Raw genomic sequence first — 22,064 nt, forward strand, 5'->3', positions numbered from 1 at the left:
GGCCCAGGACCCCACCCTGCCCCTCCCCCAACTTCAGGCCCAGCCTACCTAGGCCCAACTTGGGGAGAAACAGGAAGGGGAACCATTTCAGCGGAGCGGCCAAAAGCCCTTGCAGAGACCTGGGAAGGTGGAGCTGGGGGTGATGTGGGTAATTTGAAGCGGCTTGGGGCCGCCCTCTCCGGATCCATCTCTGGACACAGCCACCACCCACCCCAGTGCCCCAGGGCACCCCTTTTAAGCCTGGGTATCCCGTGGAGCTCCCTGAGGCTGAATTAGCTCCTTCAGGGGGGTTAATCAGTGAACAGTAGACCAGCAACTGCGGGAAACACGGGGTTAAATAATGGACTAGTCTTGCACAGATGGGTTTCTCACAGCCTTTAAAATGCTAATGTGCCTTATGAATGGGCAAGGAGGGGAGGGGGAAGTAGGGAGAATAGGAGATGTTTCCCCCAACTCCTCTGAAGACTAACCTCCGTGCTCCTGCCCCCCACCTCCACCAGGGGCTCCTGGACCAGCCAGGTCAGCGGAACACACATTTTAGTAAGGGCAGTTTTATGTCACCCCCCCAACTCTTTCTGGGGTAGTGTCTGGTCTCCTCAGCCCCTCCAGATGCCCCTGCAGCTGAGCGCAGGGACAGCAGCTGGGGGGAGGTGACAGTGTGGCAGCAAATCAGTGAGATCACCATCAACTCTGGCCCTGAGCTGTGGGAGAGAAGAGAGTCTGGCAGGGACTCAGGAGCAGCCCTGCCTCCCTGCCCCACCCCCAGTCCAGTTTCAGGGGTGTCTGCAGGCCAGGCCTTGGGACTCCCCACCAGCCACCTCCGCTGCAGGGCCCACCATTGCCTAGTCTGGTTCTGCTAGAGAAGGTGGGGTTAATAGTGGGCTCACGAGCCAGACCACTGGGCTTGAGCCCCAGCTCCGGCACCTGCTGGTTGGGCGATGGGCAAATATTCTTATCTGCCTCATGCCTCAGTTTCCCCAGTGGTACATAACTCAGGACAGCGTTCTGTAAACATCGCTGTATCACTGCTGTTATCATCACTATTAACATCGTCATTCTGCCTTGTCCCTGTGCCTCTGCCACATGCCCAACCCAGGATCCCAAATCCTGCCCACCCAGGCATGGGGAGAAGAGCGCCCACTCTGGATCAGGCAGACATAGGTTTAATCCCCAACTTTTTTTTTTTTTTAAAGATTTTGTTTATTTATTTGACAGACAGAGATCGCAAGCAGGCAGAGAGGCAGGCAGAGAGAGAGAGGAGGAAGCAGGCTCCCCGCGGAGCAGAGAGCCCGATGCAGGGCTCGATCCCAGGACCCTGGGATCATGACCTGAGCCGAAAGCAGAGGCTTAAAACCCACTGAGCCACCCAGGCACCCTAATCCCCAACTTTAAATCCCTTCCCAGCTGAGCGGTTGAACAAACCAAGGCCTGGCTGCGCCTCAGTTTTCTCTTGTGCAGATCAAATGAGTTGACCCTGATAATATTTAGCCTGGGGCCTGGTGTCTTTTTACCACTTAGTACCTGCCAGTCCCTTTCCCCCAGGTCCCCACCCATCGCTGCCCACCCATTGCCAGGCTGCCTGGTTCCCTCCCACGTGGGTCCACCCCTTCCCCTTGGGCTCTGAGCAGATAGGGGGTGGCACTGAGCAGGTCCCTGGGGGGTCCACTCCCGCCAGCTTAGTCTAAAGGAGCAGTAAGACTTCTGTCTCCACGATCCAGCCTCCCTGGCAAGGGCTCTGAGCAGGAAGCCACACCGGGGTCTCCTATGTCTTCAGGGTAGAGTCTACAGAGCTGGGGACAGGGTGAAAAGCCCAGCTGGGAAGCCAGGACCCCTCCCCCCAAGGCCCCATGGGACTGTGCCAGTCCGTCCCCAGCTGGGTTCCAAGTCCTCTTGAGCCCACCGGGACAGTAAGCCCTGCCTGTATGGCCGCACCAGGGCAGCTGTGAGACTAGGGGACTGGGAGAGAATCATCCTGCTTCTGGAAGAGTCTAGCTGACCCATGCTCACCATTCTCTTGAGGAACACCCCCAAACTAAGGAGTCATTCTTCCAGAAAGTCAGAGTGGGTGAGCTGGTACTGAACCATTCCCAGCCTCTCCCACCTTCCCTCCTAAGCTCCTCTCACAAATAAGAGATTGGTCTGGGTCATCAGCCGGGACAAGGTGACCATCCATGGGGAGACTTCGGGTCCCCACTGGGTTGTGCTCCGATGGTGTCCACGCCTGTCCACGCCTGCACGGTGCTTGGCGCACATGGGCACCCAATAAACACCTTCATATTAATAATATTCAAAAGAAGAATCGTCCCCATGTCTTTGGAAGTATTTGCCAGGGCCTGGTACGTCCATTCCATACACTGACTCACTCTCTAAACTGAGTAAAGGAGGAAGCAAGGAGAAGAGGGATGGAGGAGGTGCTCCAAGGCCCTGCCCCTGACCTTGAACTCTGACAGCCTCTGCTGCTGCTGGGGACCCAAGTCCCAATTTGTTAGATGCGGGAGCTGCAAGTTCGGATTTAATGGCTGGTTCCTTTCTCCCTGGAGCTTCTAGGAGTCTGCAGCCATGTGCACATGGTTCCCCCAGGGAGGATGCCTCACCATGCCCCACTTAGGTCTCCCCAACTCCCCTGCCCTTCCACCTGGCCTCTGGCTCCGTGGTTCAGAGAGCTAGAAGGAGCCTTAAGACATTAGGGGGGACCGACCTGCTCCCAGGAGGAAGGTCTGATTAACCCCCTTTCGCCCGAAGGCGGCCAGGATGGAAGGGATCTACCTGCATCCAGACAGGCGTGGGGACACAGGAGAACTGCTCCCAGAACAGGACCTCCATTTTCTTATCAGGGCTGCCTCGGACACACGTCACAGAAGTGCCTCTGGAGGCTTAAGACTAACCTGTGGCAAGGGAGGGGTTCTGGAGCGTGATAGGGACAGGCCAGGTGGGGGCCCTGAGACAGCAGGCAAGGGTGAGGGAAGGTCTGCATCTCCAGCCCTCAGCTCCCAGCCCCTCCTCCACTGTGGCCTGATGGGGCAAGAGGGGGGCAGGGGAAGCAGGAAGCCACCAGGGGCAGCGACAGGCCCCACTTCCTGCCTCAGCCCCAGAAAGGGGAAGGTCCCAAGTGAGAATTCACAGCCTCCTCCCCAGGCAGGGTGCGGGCTGAGCAGGATGGGCGTGGATGGATTTCCCCCTCCTCACTTGCTCTGCTACACACTGGACATTCAATCAGTTGGGGAGAGGGGAGGCAGAGCATGAGCCATTCTAGAAGGATCAGGCCTAGGAAATAAGCTCCAGGAGCTGAGCAGAAACTCTGTGCTACTCCCTTGAGGTTCAGAGAGCCCAAGAAACTTGTGTGGGGTCACAGAGCTGGTCAGTAATGGAGCCAGGAGCAGAGGCCAAGTGGTCTGACCCCAGAATTGGTGAGAATCCTGGAAACCCGGATTCTAGGATTCAAGGACATCAAAGTTCATCAATGATGAAGGAGATGGAGCCCAGGGAGGGCAAGGTCAATGCCCCACAGAGGGACCCCGTGGTAGACTAAGGATTGGGTTCTTGTATCTCCAGGGCCTTAGGGGGCAGGAGCAAAGACTGTGGGGGAGTGTCATCTCTCAGGGGCCAGGCCCCCCACCTCCACCCTACCCCAACCAGTACCTTGGCCCCAAGGCGCAGCTGGTCAATGGTGTTCTCAGCCTCAGCATACTTGGTGAGGAGCTTGTGGTATTCCTCCTGCAGGAAAGGGAGAGCGACAGGGTCATGCGCCCACACCCCTCACCGTGAGACCTCTCCCGGGAGCCCAGCCCCCCAAGGGTTCCTCAGAGTGTCAGAGCTCAGAGGTGGGAGCTGAGCAGAACCCCTCAGGCTCACGTGCCACAGACACCCCCGTGGCCAAATTCTGAGTGGGAAAGGAGGTAGGACAGCTTGCTAACCTCCCCGACCATTCATCAGGGATGAGGGCCTCTGGGCTGGTTTACCTTGATGCATCACCCATCCCAGGGACTGCAACTCTCTGCTCATCTGTCCTAATTCCCTGCCGTCTGTCACCTCTGCAGGCTGAGTACCACATCCGTCTTCCCCATGGCTCTGGTCTCCGCACATCAGGAGCCTGTGCTTCCTAAGTGGCTTTTTAATGGCGGATGGAATGAATCATCCAAGGGTCCCGTAGAAGACTTAGGAATTATAATCGCATTTACTCAGTCACTACTTGCCCTCAACTAAACTGAACAGCTTTCGTCACACAACTCACGACAGGGAAAGGGCAAAAATAAATGGCACCTGCCGTTTCTGAAGGACGTCAGAGAACAGAGGCATGGGGCTGAAAACCCTTAATTAGAAGAACAGACTCAAGCGTTTCTCCCGTGTTTCCCATAGGAATAAGACCTTGATAACCACCAAAGAGTCAATGAGAGAAAATTTTACTTTAGAGAAGATTTCCAGCAAGTGAATGCAGGAGGAATGACAGCATTAGGATACTATCACTTTGTCACTGCCAAAGGGAGGACTGGATCAAGGCCATGGCCATCAGTAGCTGCAGATATCACAAATGAGAGACGAGCAAGAATCCCAAGAATCCCGTGCCTCCTGAATGAAATACCTGTGACATGCTCTTACCCAAAAAAAAAGAAAAAAAAAAAAAAAAAGCCCGTAGCCACATGGAGCCGGTGGTCTGGAGGGGAAATAGACAGATGGTTGCAAGCCCCAAAAGCTTCGAGCTCTAGACGGACAACATGCAGGACAAGGAGAGGACAGTAGAACGTAGGAGACAGACAAGATGGTGTGTCAGCAAACTCCAGAACGTGGGGGACTCTGCAGGACAGAACTGGTTTCCTCAACAAATACACTAAAGGGAAGAAGGAGATTTGGAAAAAAAAAAAAACATGGGTGGCATTGGGGAGACTTGAAAGGCACATCGAGGGGCACCTGGGTGGCTCAGTGGGTTAAAGCCTCTGCCTTTGTCTCGGGTCATGATCCCAGGGTCCTGGGATCGAGCCCCGCATCGGGCTCTCTGCTCAGCAGGGAGCCTGCTTCCCTCTCTCTCTCTCTCTGCCTGCTTCTCTGCCTACTTGTGATCTCTGTCAAGTAAATAAATAAAAAATCTTAAAAAAAAAAAAAAAGAAAGGCACATCGATCACAAGCAGCAGATGAGCCGTGTTTGACCGTGATTCGAACCAACTAAAATGAACAAGCCATTTATGAGACACAATCCGAACACAGACTGGAAACTGAGTAATCATAGGGAACTGGTATCGGCTTCTAGATAAGCTGATGGGATCGCCACGTTCCAGAGAGCGTGTCGGTCTTCAGACATACATGCTAAAATATTTCTAGGTATGATGATTTGAGGCCTGAAATTTGCTTCAAAATATCCCAGTATGGTGAGAGGGGGAAGAGAGGAGGCCACAGGTAAAAAAGGTTGGTGGGGGCTGGGTGGCAGGTACACGGGGGTTCATCAGACCATTTTCTGTCATGTATATGTTTTGAGTTTCCCACAGCAGAAGTTAAAAACAAGCACCGGATTATCCTTGTGGCATGAGTGTAAGCACTGCTCTTTTCTTGAGCAAAGAGCTTAGGAACCAGCTCAGGTACAACCCTTGCTCTACCGGCAGGGGATTCCTGGCCTAGTCCTAAGACTTCCAACCCAAACGGCCTCGAACCCTGGGCCAAGTACCTTGGTGACATGCCTATAGACACGAGACCAGCTTACCTGGAGCTGATGGACCAGCTTGGTGGCTTGCTCAGGTGTCTGAAATTCTTGGGGTACCCTGGTGACGGGGTGTGTAGCAGGTGGGTCCTTGGCCGGGCAGGTTTCTCCGCTGCTCAGTAGAACCTCCTGCACGATCTCAGCAGGAGACTTGAAAATCAGCGGCCTGGCAGGGCCCTGGGGCTGCCTGCTGTGGTTCCTGGCCTTGGGGGGGTGGTAGCTCTCATCTTTGGGGAACCTTACCCGGGGTCCCACCTTGGAGAAATCAGGGAGCGGGTAGTTCAGCTGCCCCCGCCCATACTTGGAGGCATCAGAAGACGTATGGCCAGCCAGAGTGGCTCCCTGCCTGGGCGGCAGCCTGTCTTGCCGGCCTGACCTAGGCGGATTCAGGGGGGTGACAGAGCCAGTGAATCGAGAAGGGAGTGTCTTAGGGGATGTCCGTGTCCGTTTCCAGGCTTGGTCCCCCAACTGAGGGTAGGAGAGGCTGGTACTTTCTTTCCACTTATCTGCCGGACCCTGGAGGCTCTGGGCCTGGGGTACCGAGGAGTCTTGGAATTCCGTGGGGGTTGCCAGAGCAACACTTCCTCCAGTTCTGGTGTTTGGGCTTAGGAGGTGGTGGCTGGAGTTTTGCGGTAAGGTTTCTGTCAGGCCAGCGGGCTGGGGGACATCAGTTTCTCCTTCCCAGGTAGAATCAAGGCTGTCATTGGGGTGGTCGAGGCTCACGGTCCCACTGCTCCAGGACCTTGCAGAGCTGAGGTCAACAGTTGGGTTGTCCTCAGAATGTTCTGGAAGTTTGTCTCCACTGGCTTGTTTGCCAGAGGCCACCCAGCCCGTGTCCTGACCCCATCCCAGAGCCCTGGGGCTGGTGTTTCCATCACCCCCTGAGCTGAGACCAGTCTCATACTCCAATCTTGGGGAACTATCTCCAGCTTCCTCCTCCTCAGGACCTCCAAGGGTTTCATCCGGCTCCTCTTCAGTCATGGCCAGGTGAGGATCCTGCTCGGGGAGCCAGTTGACAGGCAAGTTGGAACTTTCTGGGCTGTCCACATTCTCTGCTTCAAACTCTGGAAAGACAGGTCACTGCTCAGGATACACCAGGTCTGGACTCACTGTGTATCATTACCAGAGTTACTTCACCCCTCCGGGCCTTCATTTCCTCATCCTACAGTGATGGCAAGAATCCCAGTGATTCCCGCCCCCATATGGCCAAGTACTTACCTAGCACCTCCTCTAGTTGTCTCCAGTCCTCCAAACCTGATCCTCAAACCTGGCTATCCCTCACTATTTCCCGTCTCAGCAAATGGAAACACCATCCCATCCAGTTGCACAAGCCAGAAGCTTGGGCAGCACCTTGGCCATCACTCCCCCCACCCCCACCCAATCCCTATAATCCATTCTGTCCCCTGATCCTGTCAAGATCTCCTCCTACAGAGCCCTCAGACTCACCTAGCGCTCTTAATCCTGCACTACCTTTGCTCTAGCCAGCATCCTCTCTTGCCTGGACCATGGCAGTAGCCACCTAATGATCTCCTTAATCCTCATCCTCATCCTCCATCTGAAGACTCAGCAATATCGTCCTGTTCCCAGGACAGAGTATGGTCCTACGACCCCTGTCTCCATACCCCATTAGCTCTCCTAATCCATGTCTTTTCTCTGGTCCCCCTCAGTCTCTCCCTGCTCTAGCCATTTCACATTGCTCCAACCACAGGGCTGTGTTATACTCATCTCTCTGTCAGGGTCCTCTTTCCTTCCCTTTACCTAGTTAACTCCTAACCGTCCTTCAGGCATTAGCTCAACCTTGATCTCATCAGAGAAATCTCAGATCTCCTAACGAGGTCAGATTCTCCCTTTTATAGGTTTTCGTAGGACTGAATACCTTTACTTTGAAACACTTATCATAGCTCCAGTTCTCCCTTTGTTTTCATGACTGTTTCATTAATATCTGTCTCTCCCACTACAGTGTCATCCCCATGGTGGCAAGGATACCCTCCGTTTTTGTTTACTAGTGTATTTGCAGAGCAGGTGCTCAGTATTTGTTGATTGAATGGAAAGAAGGAAAAGAGCGAGGCTGGGAGGACAATATGATAAAAAAATATCCACCCACCCATCCATTCACTGTGCTTCCAACCATGTACCCACCCATCGCCCATTTACCCACTGATCAAATCATCCACCCATCCATCACCCACTCATCTATCCACCCACCCATTCATGCATGCTTCTAATCATCATTCATGCAGTCAATGTTTACTGAGCACCTACTTTGTCCTAGAACCTATGTCAACCTCTGGGATAGATCCAAAGTTTCATGAGACACACCTTTGTCATCACCCTTGTATCTCTCTGCTTCCCTGCAGCCTTTCCCCTAGCACCTCTACATCCTTCGACCCCTTAAAATCTCCTGCAGCCAAGTCTCTCTTGTTTACAGTGCAGAGAGGTTAGGTAACTAGCCAAGGAACATGCAGTGGCTCACAGCAACCCTGGACTTAGGACCAAGGTCCCAGCCATGCTGGCGAGTTAGTCTCTGCGGCTGGGGGTCATGCAGCACGACGGGGAAAAAAGGCTTTGGAGCCAGGGAGGCCTGGATTCAATCTTGGGCCCTCTGATCCCTTCCTGGGGGCCAGGGGCAGGTTGCTGACCTCTCTGACAACCCTTAACTTGGACCAGAGGCTAGTCCCTCCTACCTGGCAGAAGATGGTGAGGAGGGAAGGAGACACGGCTTGCACCCTGCTCAGCCCTGCGCCTGGCCACAGACACTGGCAGTGGCTATTATGTCATAGCAAGGGGTTACCATGTGACCTTAGGAAGAGATACCTCTGCCCTTTCCTCCCAGTGTGTGCCAGTCACCTCGCCCTGACGGGTTGGAGTGGCTCTTGAGCAGGTAGCGGTACGCAAGCCCTGCTTTAAGCCGACCTGACAGAAAGAACTCTGGGTCATGTCACAATCTGCTACCAGCCTAATGCCTTCTCCACCGTGCACGGGGGCCTGCACCATTCACAGAACCCGAAGTTGGAGGATTTCACATCCATGTTTTAACTGCGACTGGAACCACATGATCAAGCTCGTGCTGTCCTCAGTGGTACTGCTGCTCCCATTTCACAGATGGGCAAACCAAGATTCAGAGACAAGGGACTGCTCGGCAAAACTAGGAATTTAGTCTGAGCTGGTCTCCATGCAAGGGAAACACTCATTCTGGAAAGCATGGCATAGCTCCTTTGTCATTTGCTAATTGGGATTTTTAGAAGATCTTCAAAATGGGCATAACCCTGGGACCAAGCAGTTTAAATGACCAAGGCTATTAGCACATCACATGGGCAAGGATGTACTAACGATATTCATCTCTGCATTATTTATGACAGCAAGAGATTGGCCCTCAAAGTACAGACTATCCACCCCATGGAATTGCTTGCATGCATTAGGAATGACTTGTGGATGGAGAGATGAGGAGCTGGGAAGATGTTCATTTCTATTAAGTTGCAAAAAAAAGCAGGTTACCCTAGCATTTGTAGAGTACTGTTCCATTTCCATTTGCATAATACATTTGCATACATGCATATAGAAAAGAGCAGTTATCTGGATAATAAGTAATTTTTTCTGTTTTCGCTTTCATATTTGCTGATTTTTCTGCATTGAACATTACAACTTATATAATTCAAACCGTTTAAAATTTTAAATTATAGGCTTTATGGATTTTAATCTTAAAAAAAAACACCCTCCACTCCCCATCTCCCACCAGAAGGTGGGATATACAGCTCCCTGTGGGCTAGGGTAGGGGGAGATCAGTCTCACCCTCTCCCGCAGACTCTCCCGATTCGGAATCCTGGCTGTCAGCAGCCCGCAGGTCCCACTCCAGCGGCTGAAGGCGCTGCTGGGCTAGCCGGAAGTCTTCCAGGAGCTCGGGGCTGGTGGCATTGGGAAAGGCTCCCTCTTTTCCCCCGCTCCCCTTGGCATCCTTTTCTTCTTCAGCCCAGGCCCAGCGCCGCCGCTGGGGCCCCCTCCCCAGACCCAGCTCGGGCCAGCGCACCTCCGTCCTGGAGCTGGCCATGGGACCTAGCCTGGGCTTCACCTGGGCCACCTCATCTTCAGGAGACAGAGCTGCCACTGCGGTCACCTGAGTCACCGCCAGCTTCTCTCAGTACCGGCCATCCTACCTGCTGCCTGTGGGAGACACAATCAAGGGATAGCATCATTCTTTCAGTCCCCTCCCAGCTTCGAGCAGGTTACCAACAGGAATGCTGGGATGCGACAGCCCTGGAGCCCCTGGTGGCTCCAGCCCGCGAAAGCAGTGTGACCTTGGGCAAGTCACACCACCTTCAGTCTCTTGAGCAAAACCAGGAGCTCAATTACTTGAGATACAGGGTAAGGAGCCAGAGGCCAGCCCTGGCAAGAGCTCCAGGTCCAGGTGTGTGCTAGGGATTGTCACTGTGTCCCAGGCTCCATGCATGGGTGCTGGGACAGAGAGCCCAGGAGGGAGCAGACAAGCAGGCAGCAACCACCAATTAAGGTGAGCACGACAGGGACACATGGGGACACTGTGGGAGGGGGCACAGCAGGCTTAGGAAGCAGGCAGGACTTAGTCCAGGGGCCACTTCCTCTGGGAGCCTTCCCTGACTCCCGGTGGGTAAGAATGCAGACTGGGAGGGGGGTGAAGAGAACATTCCAGCACTCCAAATAATTGAAAACAGGTACTCAAACCAACACACACACACATTCAGAGCAGCACTATTTGCAACAGCCAAAGGGGGGAAATGGTCCAAATATGGATGGGCGGATGCAAGGATAAACACTGTGGGGTACACTTGAGACCTAACAGTGCTCAGCCACAGAAAGAAAAGAAGGGCTGGGACTCACTACCTTGGGGATGAACCTGAACAACATTAGGAGAAAAGAAAGAAGCCAGGCACAGAAGGTCACTTGTAGTAGGATTCCGTTTCTATGAGATACCCAGAACAGGTAAATCCATCAAGAAGGAAAGCCAGCTGGCAGTTCCCAGGGGCTGGGGGAGGCGGCATGGGGAGTGACAGCTTCATGGGTATGAGGTCTCCTCGCTGGGTGATGCAAATGTTTTGGAACTGGATACAGGTGGCGGCTGTACAACACTATACATATGCTAAATGAATTGTTCCTTTAAAAATCGTTAATTTCATGGCATGTTAATTTCACCTAAATTTAAAAAGAGAGAGAGGGAGAGCATGTCCAGGCAGGGGCGCCCCAGGCACCATGGAGGCAGGAGAGGGCGACACAGCAGTGGTGTCCCCAACAGCTGTGGGGGTGGGACAAGGCCTCCGCTCTGACAGCAGAGCGTGGGCAAGGAGAGATGGCGGCCAGAGCCAGGATGGCCTCTCGGGTCCCCTTCAGCACATCCCACCCTCAGGACAGCACACCAGAGCTGCTGCTGAGAAGTTTCTTTTTGACTGCTTGGGGAGGAGCCAGAAGAGGGAGTCTGGCTGCAGAGGGACCTTCTTCCTTCTATCCTCTCCTCCCTTCCCTCTTTTTCTTCACTCTCTCTCATCTCCCATTGCCTTTCTTTCCCAGCCCCATGCTATGGCCAACACTTCCCAAGCCCCCAGCCCACAGAGCAGCGGCATGGTCCCTCCCAGAAGCTCCAGGTTAGCTCATACAAAAGACTGACTCTACAGGGGGGAAAACTGAGGCCCAGACGGCAGCGGGCCCCTACCCAAAGCCACCCATTGGGCAAGATAAGGCTGGGGTCAGGCCCGGGCTCTTCCCTCCATACTGTGGAGACAGTGGTCTCTAATCCTAGGCCTCCCTGGAGGACAGACAGGTCTGTGGCCCTGCAGCTTCATGAACACTTGGGGCCTTGGTTAGGGCCTTGATTTACACAGTTGAGAAAAGTCAGCAGGCAACTATTTCTGGATCGAAAGTTCCCCGGGGAACAGTGCATCACTAGGAAGGCTGCAGCCTTCTCAAGGACTGGGGTGGGGACAGGGAGGGAATCACATTGCATGGCCTCTGGCGGCAACTTCTGTGCCTGCAGCAGGCCTGGAAGGAGGGGTGGCTCATGCCCTCCCCGCACCCAGTCTTCCTCCCCGCCCCCCCCAGAATTGCCCCCTACCACAGATGCTGTGCCCGCTCTGTGCCAGCCTGCATGTTCTCCACCTGCCCCCAACCCAAAAGGGGAAGCAGGTCGCAGGAAAAGTATTTTTCAGAAGAGAAAACTGAAGCCTGGCCTTGGAACAGTGACTTGGCCAAGATCACCCACTGGTTAGCAAAAGAGCAAGATCGGAAACTATTCATTTGGGCCAGTCATCTCCCACTTTCTGTCACAACACTCACCAGAAACCTGTATTTACTCTCATCTCCTCTCTCTACAGATATCTTGATACCTTTACATACATGCATCCTCGTGCTGGTGTATGAGAAAAAAATACAGGTATTAGGAAAAATATATCCAAGATAACTTTTTTAAAAAGACGGGATAATAAATAAATCTTTTAAGGAGAAGCTCTAATCCTTGCTTCCCATACCCTCTGGGGGGCTGCACCCTTCTCGGGAATCCCTGCCAGTGGGCCTGTAGCTCGAGTGTTCTTAAGAATTCTCTAAGAATGCAGGGGCGCCTGGGTGACTCAGTTGGTGAAGCACCTGCCTTCAGCTCAGGTCATGATCTCAGGGTTCTGGGATCGAGTCCCGCATTGGGCTCCCTGCTCAGTGGGAAGCCTGCTTCTCCCTCTGCCTGCCTCTCCCCCTGCTTGTGCTCTTTCTCTCTGACAAATAAACTCCTTAAAAAAAAAAAAAAACAAAACTAAGAATGCAGATTCCTAGGTTGACCCAAAGAGAGCCAGACTCAGTGGCCCTGGGATAGGGCCCAGGAATCGGCATTTAAGTGAACACGGCAGGTGAGGCCCGCACTCTAGGGCAGGGTAGGCCTTCTGGGCCCTGCTACTTGGGGAGGTGTGGGAGGTGCTAAGAGCCGCTTTTCTCTTCCTGAAATCTCCACAGAGGCAGGGGCTGGGGAGGCATGTGGTTTTTTGACTTTTTAAAGGGCTTTTTTTCTAGCCATGCCGCAAAGCTGGTGGCCCAATCACGGGGGCCTCTGGGTGCACAAAGAGGAACATCCTGTCTCCTGGGATGACTCAGTCCTCGCTGAAACTTGGTGCAGGCAGAGGCAGCTGTGGTCACCAGCTGGAGGTGTGCGCATGCTCCCCAGGCCCTGAAACCTGTGAGCGCCCTGGGGGCAGGGCCTCTCTGTCTTCTGTGCAAGCCATGGCCCTCGGGGCCAGGGAACCCAGGGCCCAGCCAGCCAGTCAGCAGGTCACTCAACAAACACACTCGGGGGCCAATTACAGCCCAACCTCAGGCTGGGATGAGGACATGCCCTCGCTGCGTCCTCGCCCGAGCGGCCAAGAAAGAGAAGTCGCTGAGTACGTGGAGACCAGGTTCCAGGTCTGGCGCTCTTGCTTCATCATCAACGGCTGTGCTGACCCTCCCCTCACTGGAAGATGGGGAAAGCAGCCCCCACCCCCGTTCTGACTTCTGCAAGGAGTTACTGCCCCGTGAGCGTGGGCTAGGTGATGGCTGAATGAACTTTGAGGTTCCTGGTTGACCGTGACCCCCAAGGGCAACAGCTTCAGAGCTGTTCACTCCCTTCTCCGTCCTGAGGACCCACTACAGAGTCACCAAGGTGTATACTGAACACTCAGTGCGTGCAAATTAACTTTAAAAAACCTATGACCTTCCGCTGTGTGCCAAGCCCTCGGAAGACGTCAAAAATACTGATACGGGCCAAAGTGTCCCAAAGTTTCAACTTGGGGGCTGGGTAACAATACAGAGGGTTATATGAAGGAACCATGAAGCTGGGCAAAGAGGATCTGGGGGGAGAAGAAAAGGGAAAGGCATTCTAGGCAGAGGGAACAGTACAGGCAAAGGCACAGAGGTCTGAACCTGAACACATGAAGGGAACTTGACAGCTACCGGCAGGGCTTCTTGAATGGCAGTCAAAGGCTCGGCTGCTCCTGAAAGGCAGTGGGGTTGGGTGAAGGCCCTAGCCATATGAACTGGGGCCTGAACCCGAAAAAGCCCCGTGGGCACTAAATCCCCCCAGGCACTGGGCTGTTAGGATAAGGGTCCCCACCTGCCTTCAAGAACCTAGCCCCCCAGGGAAGCAACGACCACTCTCTCCTCCTCTTGTATGGCTCCTCTCTCCCCCCACTGGCCCTGCCTCCAGCACTCCCAAGGGACTTCGAGCCCCTTCTGGTCTCTTTCTCCCATTTCTGAGTGGGTCTGCCCCCCCACCCCCTACAGGGCTTCTCTGGCCCCCCTCAGCCGCTCCAAAATGAGGACCCCTGTCTTTGTGGCTCAATCATTCAGGTTGTCCTACGCCAACTGCAGCCATGCAGTCTGGCTTTGCATCCCCATGCCTTTCGGAACCCCCTTCCAATCCAGCCAAGGTTGTGCAGGGGGCCCCCTCCCTGCTCCCACCTTGACCCTGACAACTCCCAGATGAGAAAATGGAGTCGTAGAGAGGTGGCTGGCTCTCACAAGACCTCGGTGACAGAAGGGCAGCTCAGGGATTCAAACCCAGGGGCTATGACTCTGAAACCAAGTCCATGAGACTTGTGGGGAGGACAAGAGGAAGGGGAAGGAAGAGTCCCCATAGCAAGTGACTGGGCCCCTCCAAAAAGGCTGAGCTCAGAGCCCCAAACTCAGCTGCCCTCCCTGAGCAGCCGGCTGGGCACAGACCTACTGTTCTCAAGGGGTTCCCGCCAAAAACTAGTCCCTTGGGGAAGCCCCAGCCGCTCCCCACCTCCAGATGTACCCCCTCCTGCCCCCAGCTGTCTCCTCACATCAGAGACCGAGGAGAAAGAGGAAAGGTGCCCTGGCCGCTGCGGACTCTAGCCCCGCCAGCCTGAAGAACTCCCCTGGGGGTCCTTACGTGTGGCAGATGGGTCCTCTCTTTAGTGGGGACCCCCACCCCCGCAGCCCCTCATCCAAGCATCATCTCTCAGACCCCTTAGCAGCCCGAGGACCAACTCTCCATGTGCTGATGAGGACGCCGCAGGCACAGCGGGGGACCAGCGCAGGTCCAGGTCCCCAGAGGTCAGAATCAGAGCTCGGACGGGGATCCGGCGCCCGGAAGCTTGATGAAATCCCCTGAAAATCCACCCGTGCCCCGGGGTGCCAGACGCCCTAAACTGTGAAAGAAGTAGTAACAGCTGCCACAGCTGTAACTTCCTGGCTGGGCTGGTCCAGCTGCCCTGACTGTCCCAGAGAGTCTGTGACTGGCCAGTCCGGAGGGAAGGCGGCCTCCCCGGCCTGCCTGGCGCCCTTACCTCTCTCGGGCTCCACCACCATCCTGCTGGCCCAGGCTCAGGGGACCTGCCTGTGAGGTCTTTGTTCCAAACCTGGGGAGCCCCCTGCCTCCATGGCGCCCTGGCCCGCCTCCAGGCCGCTCTGCCAGCCCCGGCTGCTGCTCACACACAAGCATCGCTCCCCACCTCTCCCCGCCCCTGCTGCGGCTGAGGCCGCCTCGCCTGGGCAGGAAGCGCCCAGCCTGATTTCCTACAAGTGTTTGTCAGAAGGAGGGGGTTTGTCTGCGTGCTGCCTGAGAGTCAGCGGGAGGAGCTTAACCCCTTGCAGGCCCTCTGCGGGTCTGGCTGCCCTGGCAAGGACTCCTGGGGACTCCCCAAGTCAGGGATCGGGACCATCTCGGCCGAAGTACTGACTGAGGAGACCGAAGTCTGGAGAAGGTCAGAGGTTTGGCCAAAGTCACACACAGCATGCTGAGCCTGGAAGGAGGCCTCTAGCAGCTTCGACCTTCTAGGAGCTTTTTCTGCAGCCTCTCCCCTGGAGGCATGGCCTGGGCTAAGGCTCTCTCCCTCACCAGGCCTCGGTGCCCATCCGTAGAATGGGAGCTCAGACCAGATGCTTCCGGCTCTGACCTTCTGTCCCACCTACCATTGTGCAACCCAACATCTTAGGGAGGCTGCAGCCATACCTGCCATCCCACCCACTGTCCTCACCCCCAAGCGGGGCCTGTAGCTACTGTGAGATTTTGTAGGAAGCACTGGAGGTGGGGGATTGACTGAGGAGCCGAATTTCTCCTGCTGTCCCCAGAACTTCTCAGAGGGCAAGCTCCCTTTTCCCAAGCTTCCATCATCCCATTTGTTCATTAGAAAGGTACTTGCTGAGCTATTCTGCTGGGCATTTGCCAAGGTGTTGGGAACACGGCAAGATATAGGATAGGCTGAGTCCTTGCTCCACTCTCAACAGAAACACAGGACAACATAAAACGAACGTGGAGGAAGGTAGGGACAAGACCCACAAGGGTGGGTTGGAGTGGAGATCCGTATCCCAGGCAGCTTTTCGTGATCCTGATGCCTGAGGCCCACCCAGACCAACAGTCTCCAGGCATCAGCAATTTGAAAGTGTCCCAGCTGATTGGGATATGTGGCCCAGGTCGAGAATCTGTGGGTCAGAGAGTAGCGGGTTGGAGAGGAGGGCTTGGGGATGGCTAGGAAGGTCTCAGTGAGAAGGTGACATTCAAACAAGGGACTGAAGGAAGAGAGGGGCAGGAGCGAGCCCCAGAAAGAGCTGGAAGCAGTCTTCCAGTAGGGCAAGTGCAAAGGGCAAGGTGGGAACCAACTGGGCCATCCCTGAGAACAGCAAGGCTGTGTACCCAGAGCAGAGGGAGCCAAGGGGGAGAGGCAGGAGCAGGGGCGGAGGGGCAGGCTCAGGGTCTGGGCCCCCCACGCCTCCCCAGCCATGTACGCGACTCCTCACACTGGCCCCAGCCATGTACGCGACTCCTCACACTGGCCCTATGGAGGACCCAGAATCTGGGGACTGTGATTCAGGAAACAAAAAGAAAAAGGAAAAACTCTGGCCTCTGTAGTGCCCCAAAAGCCCTCCAGGCAATTCTGATGAGCAGCCAGGCTTGGGGACCAGAGGTGTAGGAGAGGGAAATGGATACTGAGTCAGTGCATACCTGGGTTCCAATCCCAGCCCCACCTCGTGCTAGCTCTGTGACTTTGAAGCCTTCACAGCTCCAAGGTTGTTCTTTCATCTGTAAGACAGGGATAAGAAGTGCTGCTGCCATGATTGTTTGAGGTCACTCCTGCTACGTGCAGAGCAGGGGGCCCTGGAACACGAGTGAGTGAATGAACAGCTTTTTTCAAGGTCAGCTCGTGAGTATGTGGCAAAGCCAGGGCTAGAACCTGGTGCCCTCATCACATCAGTCAACCCATCCCTCCCCCCACTCCCTGCCTTCTTCCCACATCTGGGTGGTGAGGCTCTACCAGCAGCCCCCAGCCCAACGTGGAGCAGAGCCAAACCCTAACGAGGCCCCTCCCCGTCAGCTCTGGTGACCGTGTGGGTCTTTGTGTGAGGGGCGGGCTCCCCTGACGGGCCTGTCGCTCACTCACCCTCTCTCCCCAGTCATTAACCCAGGCAGCACCACGGGCCATCAACCCAGCAACACCAGGTGGCTGCCGCAGCCGGGCACGCCCCACGGCCCCTGGATCCTCCCAAAACCCTAAGACCGACTGTCATTCTGGACCTTTTCCTCTCTCTTACACTCCATAAACCATCCATCATCGATTCCTCAATCTCCCCAGAACCTGCTACACCCCTGCATCCGTGCAAGGCTCCTGCAACAGCCTCTACCAGGAAGCCCTGGGGTCCTTCCAATCCACACACTGCACCACTCGGATGGTTCCAAAACAGAAGCGTGCAAACGTGGTCCTCCTGGGCTTAAAAACCCTCCACTCCTGCCCCACTGCTCCGAGAAAGCCCATGAAGGAGGCGCCTCTCCAGCCTCTCCCCCGCTCTCCCCCCTCCTCAGTGTGCTCCTTGCTGATGCTAGGACAAACACATGGTGCTCCCCTTCATCATCCGACCCCACTTCTTCCTGGGAATTTGCAGGTGACCTACGGACCTCAGCCCCACGGGGACCGTTTGGGAATTAGACCTCTGATCTTTCTGGCACTTGGGAGCTCCCAGCACCCAGCAACAGCGCCTGCCACACAGCAAAAGCACAGCAGATACATGCTGGGTCATCTACTGACTCTAGCCCGTTGCCCAAGGCTGGCTGTGGCCCTCACATCCTCGGCAGACTGGTGTGACGTCCCCATTTTACAGGTGGGTAAACAGAGGCCCGGAGAGCCTGAGAGACTTACCTGCTGTCACAAAGCTGGGGAGTTCCGGTGAAGATTGAAGCATACAAAGGTCCGCCTGTTAACAGCAATGCTGGGAGCCTACACCACTGGGGGCCTGCAGAGATAACGAGTACCTGTGCAGGATAAAATTGAGAGTGGAGCTTACTGCCCACTAACTGCAAGTCCCTAAGCCAACGTTCTACCTCGATAATGAAGCTCTGCTTCCACACAGAGCCTTTCACCGGCTTTTCTAAACGGCTCTCCTGTCCTTGAACTAGATGCTTTGCGAATAGCCTTGGGGAGTAGGCAGGACAGGAGTGTGATAGCATTTACCGGTAAGGAAACTGAGGCCCAAAGATGGGGAAGGGATTAGTTCCCAGTCAACCAAAATGAAAACAAACAACAACAAGATCCTTTGGCCCCCAGGCTTGAGTACTTTTACCAGAAACACACCCACATCCTGTTGCAGGGGTACAAGCCTGCCTTCCGGCCCAGAGGGGCCCAACGAACCTCTGGCCACTCATTCTCTCTAGCTCTTGGGTCCTGATGCTCCGGCACGGTGACGGCCATCCTCACCCACGCTCCCCCTGCCCGCCACTCAGCCCTTCCTCTGGCCTCCCTCCACATCCCCTCCTGAGCCCCACCTAAGGGCTCAGCATGGAAGCCAGAATGGAAGGTAGGTCTGCCTTGCTTCAAGCCTTCCAGTGCAGCCCAGGACATGCCCCGGGACTGAACACAACATCCTGGGGCCCAGAGGTACAGGGGGGCCACGAGGCTACCCACCCACTGGGGAAAAGCAGGGGCTGGCTGGCAACTTCAGAATTCATGGTGGCTCCCTTCCTTGGGAAAAGAAATGAAAATCCTCCCTAAGGTCACCCACTCCTCCGGCCCACATTGCTGATTTTATCCTTTAGTGAAAATCCACAGGGAGTCTGGGGGGCAGGTAAGGATTGCAGGAGCTGGCCAAGAAGAACTGGGGAAGGGGAGACCCAAGTTAGAGCCTGAGTCATAATGAACAGGGTGCTCTTAGCTTGGGAACCTTGGGGCTTAATGAGATTATCTCTGAGGTTATCAGAAATGACCTTCTAGTGCTAAATCTGCAGGTTCTTGGATTCCACTTGCCTACACAGGTAGAAACGCCAGGGTGATGGGAGGCTAGAGGGTACAGGGGTTTACAGAACATGTGCTCTGTGGGCAGAGACCTCCAGGTTCTCTCTGAAAGCTGTGTGACCTTGAGCAAGAAGCTCAACCTCTCTGAACCCCAGATTCTTTTTCTGTAAAACGAGGGGTAATACTGACTTCACAGAATCATTGGGATGATAAATGAGACTACGTATCTAACGTCCTGGCCCATGGCCCAGCTGGCACAGAGCTCATGAATAAATGACTTTGGCCAGATCTGTGAAACGCCCATATGGCCTGCTCCCCACAGGACTGAATTTAATTTTCCTGGCTCTAGAGCTTCCCTAATACCAGCCACAACCCTCACTTTGGGTCTTGCACAGAAAAGGGGATGGCTAGCTCTCCCAAGGCAGAGAGAAACGCTGCCATTTCCTTGTGACCCTCTTCCCTATGGCCCCCGGACGATTCCAGGGGTCACCAATCCAATAGTGAAGTAGGGGAGGAGGCAGGCCTTCCTCCGCCAACCAAAACATGGGTTATAAAGAGGATGTGGCCATATGGAGGAAAATACACACATGCACACACACTTGCACACCCACACTCTTAAATTCACACTCCACGAAAAGAGTCCAACAACAACAAAGATGCCTAGGTGCCAGGAACGCATTGCTAACATTACAGTACAATTTTATCGTGCACCTATTACCGAAGCCCTTCGCACGGATTCGGATGTCATTATTTGATCTTCGTGCCAATCCAAGGAGGCAAGAATTAGTATCCCCATTTCACAGGAGAGGAAGCTGGCTTTGAACCAGGCTGTCCAAATCCAGACAGTATGGTCTTCATCATTGGCGACTGAACCTTGCAGTAAGTGAAAAGACTGAAAACAATCTCACTGTCCAGTAACAGGGGATCATGGAAACAAATCGTGACAGTTTCCACTCAAAGGCATTTTACGCAGCTATTATTAGTTCTACTGTGGCCGAAGGTGCAGTCCCATAAAAAAGTGTGATACGCTGAGTGAACAAACCAGTTATAAAATAATCTCTATCCAGTTTGAATCCCTTCAAGAAAAAACGAAAGGGGGGCGCCTGGGTGGCTCAGTGGGTTAAGCCTCTGCCTTGGGCTCAGGTCATGATCCCAGTGTCCTGGGATCGAGCCCTGCATCGGGCTCTCTGCTCAGCGGGGAGCCTGCTTCCCCCTCCCCTCTGCCTGCCTCTCTGCGTACTTGTGATCTCTCTCTCTCTGTCAAATAAATAAATAAAATTAAAAAAAAAAAGAAAAAAGAAAAAACAAAAGGGTAAAATAGGGAGGAGAAGAAGGAATTGAGGGAGGAAGGGAAAGAGAGAGATGTTCCCAAAAGCTTACTTACAGTAATGAGCAGCAAGTAGTACGACTGCAGGCAAGTTTACTTTTTCCTTATGTGTATTTCGGAAAAATAACAGTTGCTTTACAAAAAAGAGTAAAATAAATATGTACTATTCTTTTTTTTTTTTTTAAGATCCTGAGTTTTAAAAAAGATTTTATTTATGTATTTATTTGGGCGGGGGGAGAGCACGTGAGCAGGGAGAGGGGCAGAGGGAAACTCAAGCTGATTCCCAGCTGAGCTCAGAGCCCGACATGGGGTCTGATCTCGTGACCCTGATATCATGACCTGAGCTGAAATCATGAGTTGGCAGCTCAACTAACTGAGCCACCCCAGTGCCGGGAGTATATACCATTCTTAAAAAAAAAACAACAACAATAAGCAAAATTAACAAAAGCCCCACTGTACACCTGCGTAGTGTTTCGTTCTGATGAGACCTTGGGCCTGCTCTGCCTCAGTTTCCCTGTGTAAGTCAGGAAGAGTGATTAGGCCCTTTGAGGCCCTTTGGAGTGCTGACGCTCTGTGACATTCTGTAATTCCCTTCCCCCATCTTCTCTCTTCCTCTTTTCTGCACATAGAGCCATTAGGCAACATGTGGGAATATAGGAAAATCACAAAAGGGAAAGGAAGGGATCTTAGCCTTAGCCACTCTTCACATTTTGGGATATGGTGTGTGTTGTCTGATTGGATCCTTGTCATCAGGCATTTAACAGATGAGGAAAGGCCCAGAGAGGTCATACAACTTGCCCAGAGTCACACAGCACATTACAGGCAGAGTTGGATCCACACCCACAAGTAAAGCATTATCCTCCAAATGAATCCTTGACCTAGGGGGGCTGAGTGAAGCCTCCTGGGCCCTGAGGTCCTTCCTGGTCCTTGGTCCTTGGCTGTGGACTCAAGACTCCAAGAAGACTGCCAGATGGGCATCACCCTCGGCCCTGATCGCCAGCCTCTGCCCCAGAACAGGGAAAGCTGGCAAGGGTCTAGGGGCTGGTGCAGGACCAGGCCTGGGAGAAAGGGATCACTCTTGACAACCGAACTGGTGTCTGGCTGGCACCTGGCCAGAAGCTGGGATAATACACTGGAATGAAGGAGGCACCCAGGAATTAAAAATATAAGGGATTGAGGCAGAAAGGCCTGGGTCCAGATCTGGTAGCCTTCTAAACCCCTCTGATATCCTCATCTCCAGAGGGGAACACTTTCCTCAGGGGTACGCCTGTAAAGTAAGGGGACAATGTGTTTGCACCGTGCCTGCACATGTGCTAGCACACGGGAGGGACTTGGAAAACTCAGGAGGGGCGCTCTTAGCCTCCTCCTGGCTCCCAGGTCAGCCTGTGCCTCTTCCAGTCACTTGGCCCCTGGCTCAGCCTCCCATCCCTTGGCCACACGCAGCTGGATAAATCTTCCCAGAGCATCATTCCGGTCAAGCCTTTCCCTGCTTAAAGAACACGGATGGCTGTTGTCACTTTCAGGTTAAAGCCCAGACATCTTGGCCCCGGAATTCAGGCTCACACTGACCTGCTCCCAAGTTGGACAGCTGGGGCACTGCGTGACTCAACAGGAGGGACCAGGAGCCTCCTCTCATACAGGTTTCCTTCCCCAAATCCCACACTTTGGGGGAGCTGCAGTGGGGTGTGGGCCTCTGGCCTGGCACCCCTGGGGCGCTCCTGCACAGTCAGAAACCCCCCACCTCCTGCTGCCATGCAGAGCAATGCTGGCCTTCCAGTCCACAACACTCTTCACAGGCAGCTCTCTTAAAGAAAAAGAAGAGAGGGGC

General features: G+C 54.3%; 1 protein-coding gene across 2 annotated transcripts in view; it reads right to left on the bottom strand.

The window, feature by feature from the left end:
- The window catches only part of AKNA (AT-hook transcription factor), a gene marked incomplete at its 5' end in the record, with an annotated part of 38,112 nt that extends 28,366 nt beyond the window's left edge, over window positions 1-9,746 (bottom strand). The window contains 3 exons of one of the 2 annotated variants that reach the window (XM_080820673.1): window positions 3,640-3,714; window positions 5,690-6,750; window positions 9,476-9,746. In XM_080820673.1, the coding sequence (XP_080676799.1) occupies window positions 3,640-3,714; window positions 5,690-6,750; window positions 9,476-9,731 (1,392 nt within the window). The remainder of the gene's footprint in view (window positions 1-3,639; window positions 3,715-5,689; window positions 6,751-9,475) is intronic. The other variant, XM_080820672.1, reaches the window with a different exon arrangement.
- Window positions 9,747-22,064: the final 12,318 nt, after the last annotated feature.

The sequence above is a fragment of the Martes martes genome (assembly GCF_963455335.1).
Source record: "Martes martes genome assembly, chromosome: 12".
Classification (NCBI taxonomy): Eukaryota; Metazoa; Chordata; class Mammalia; order Carnivora; family Mustelidae; genus Martes; species Martes martes.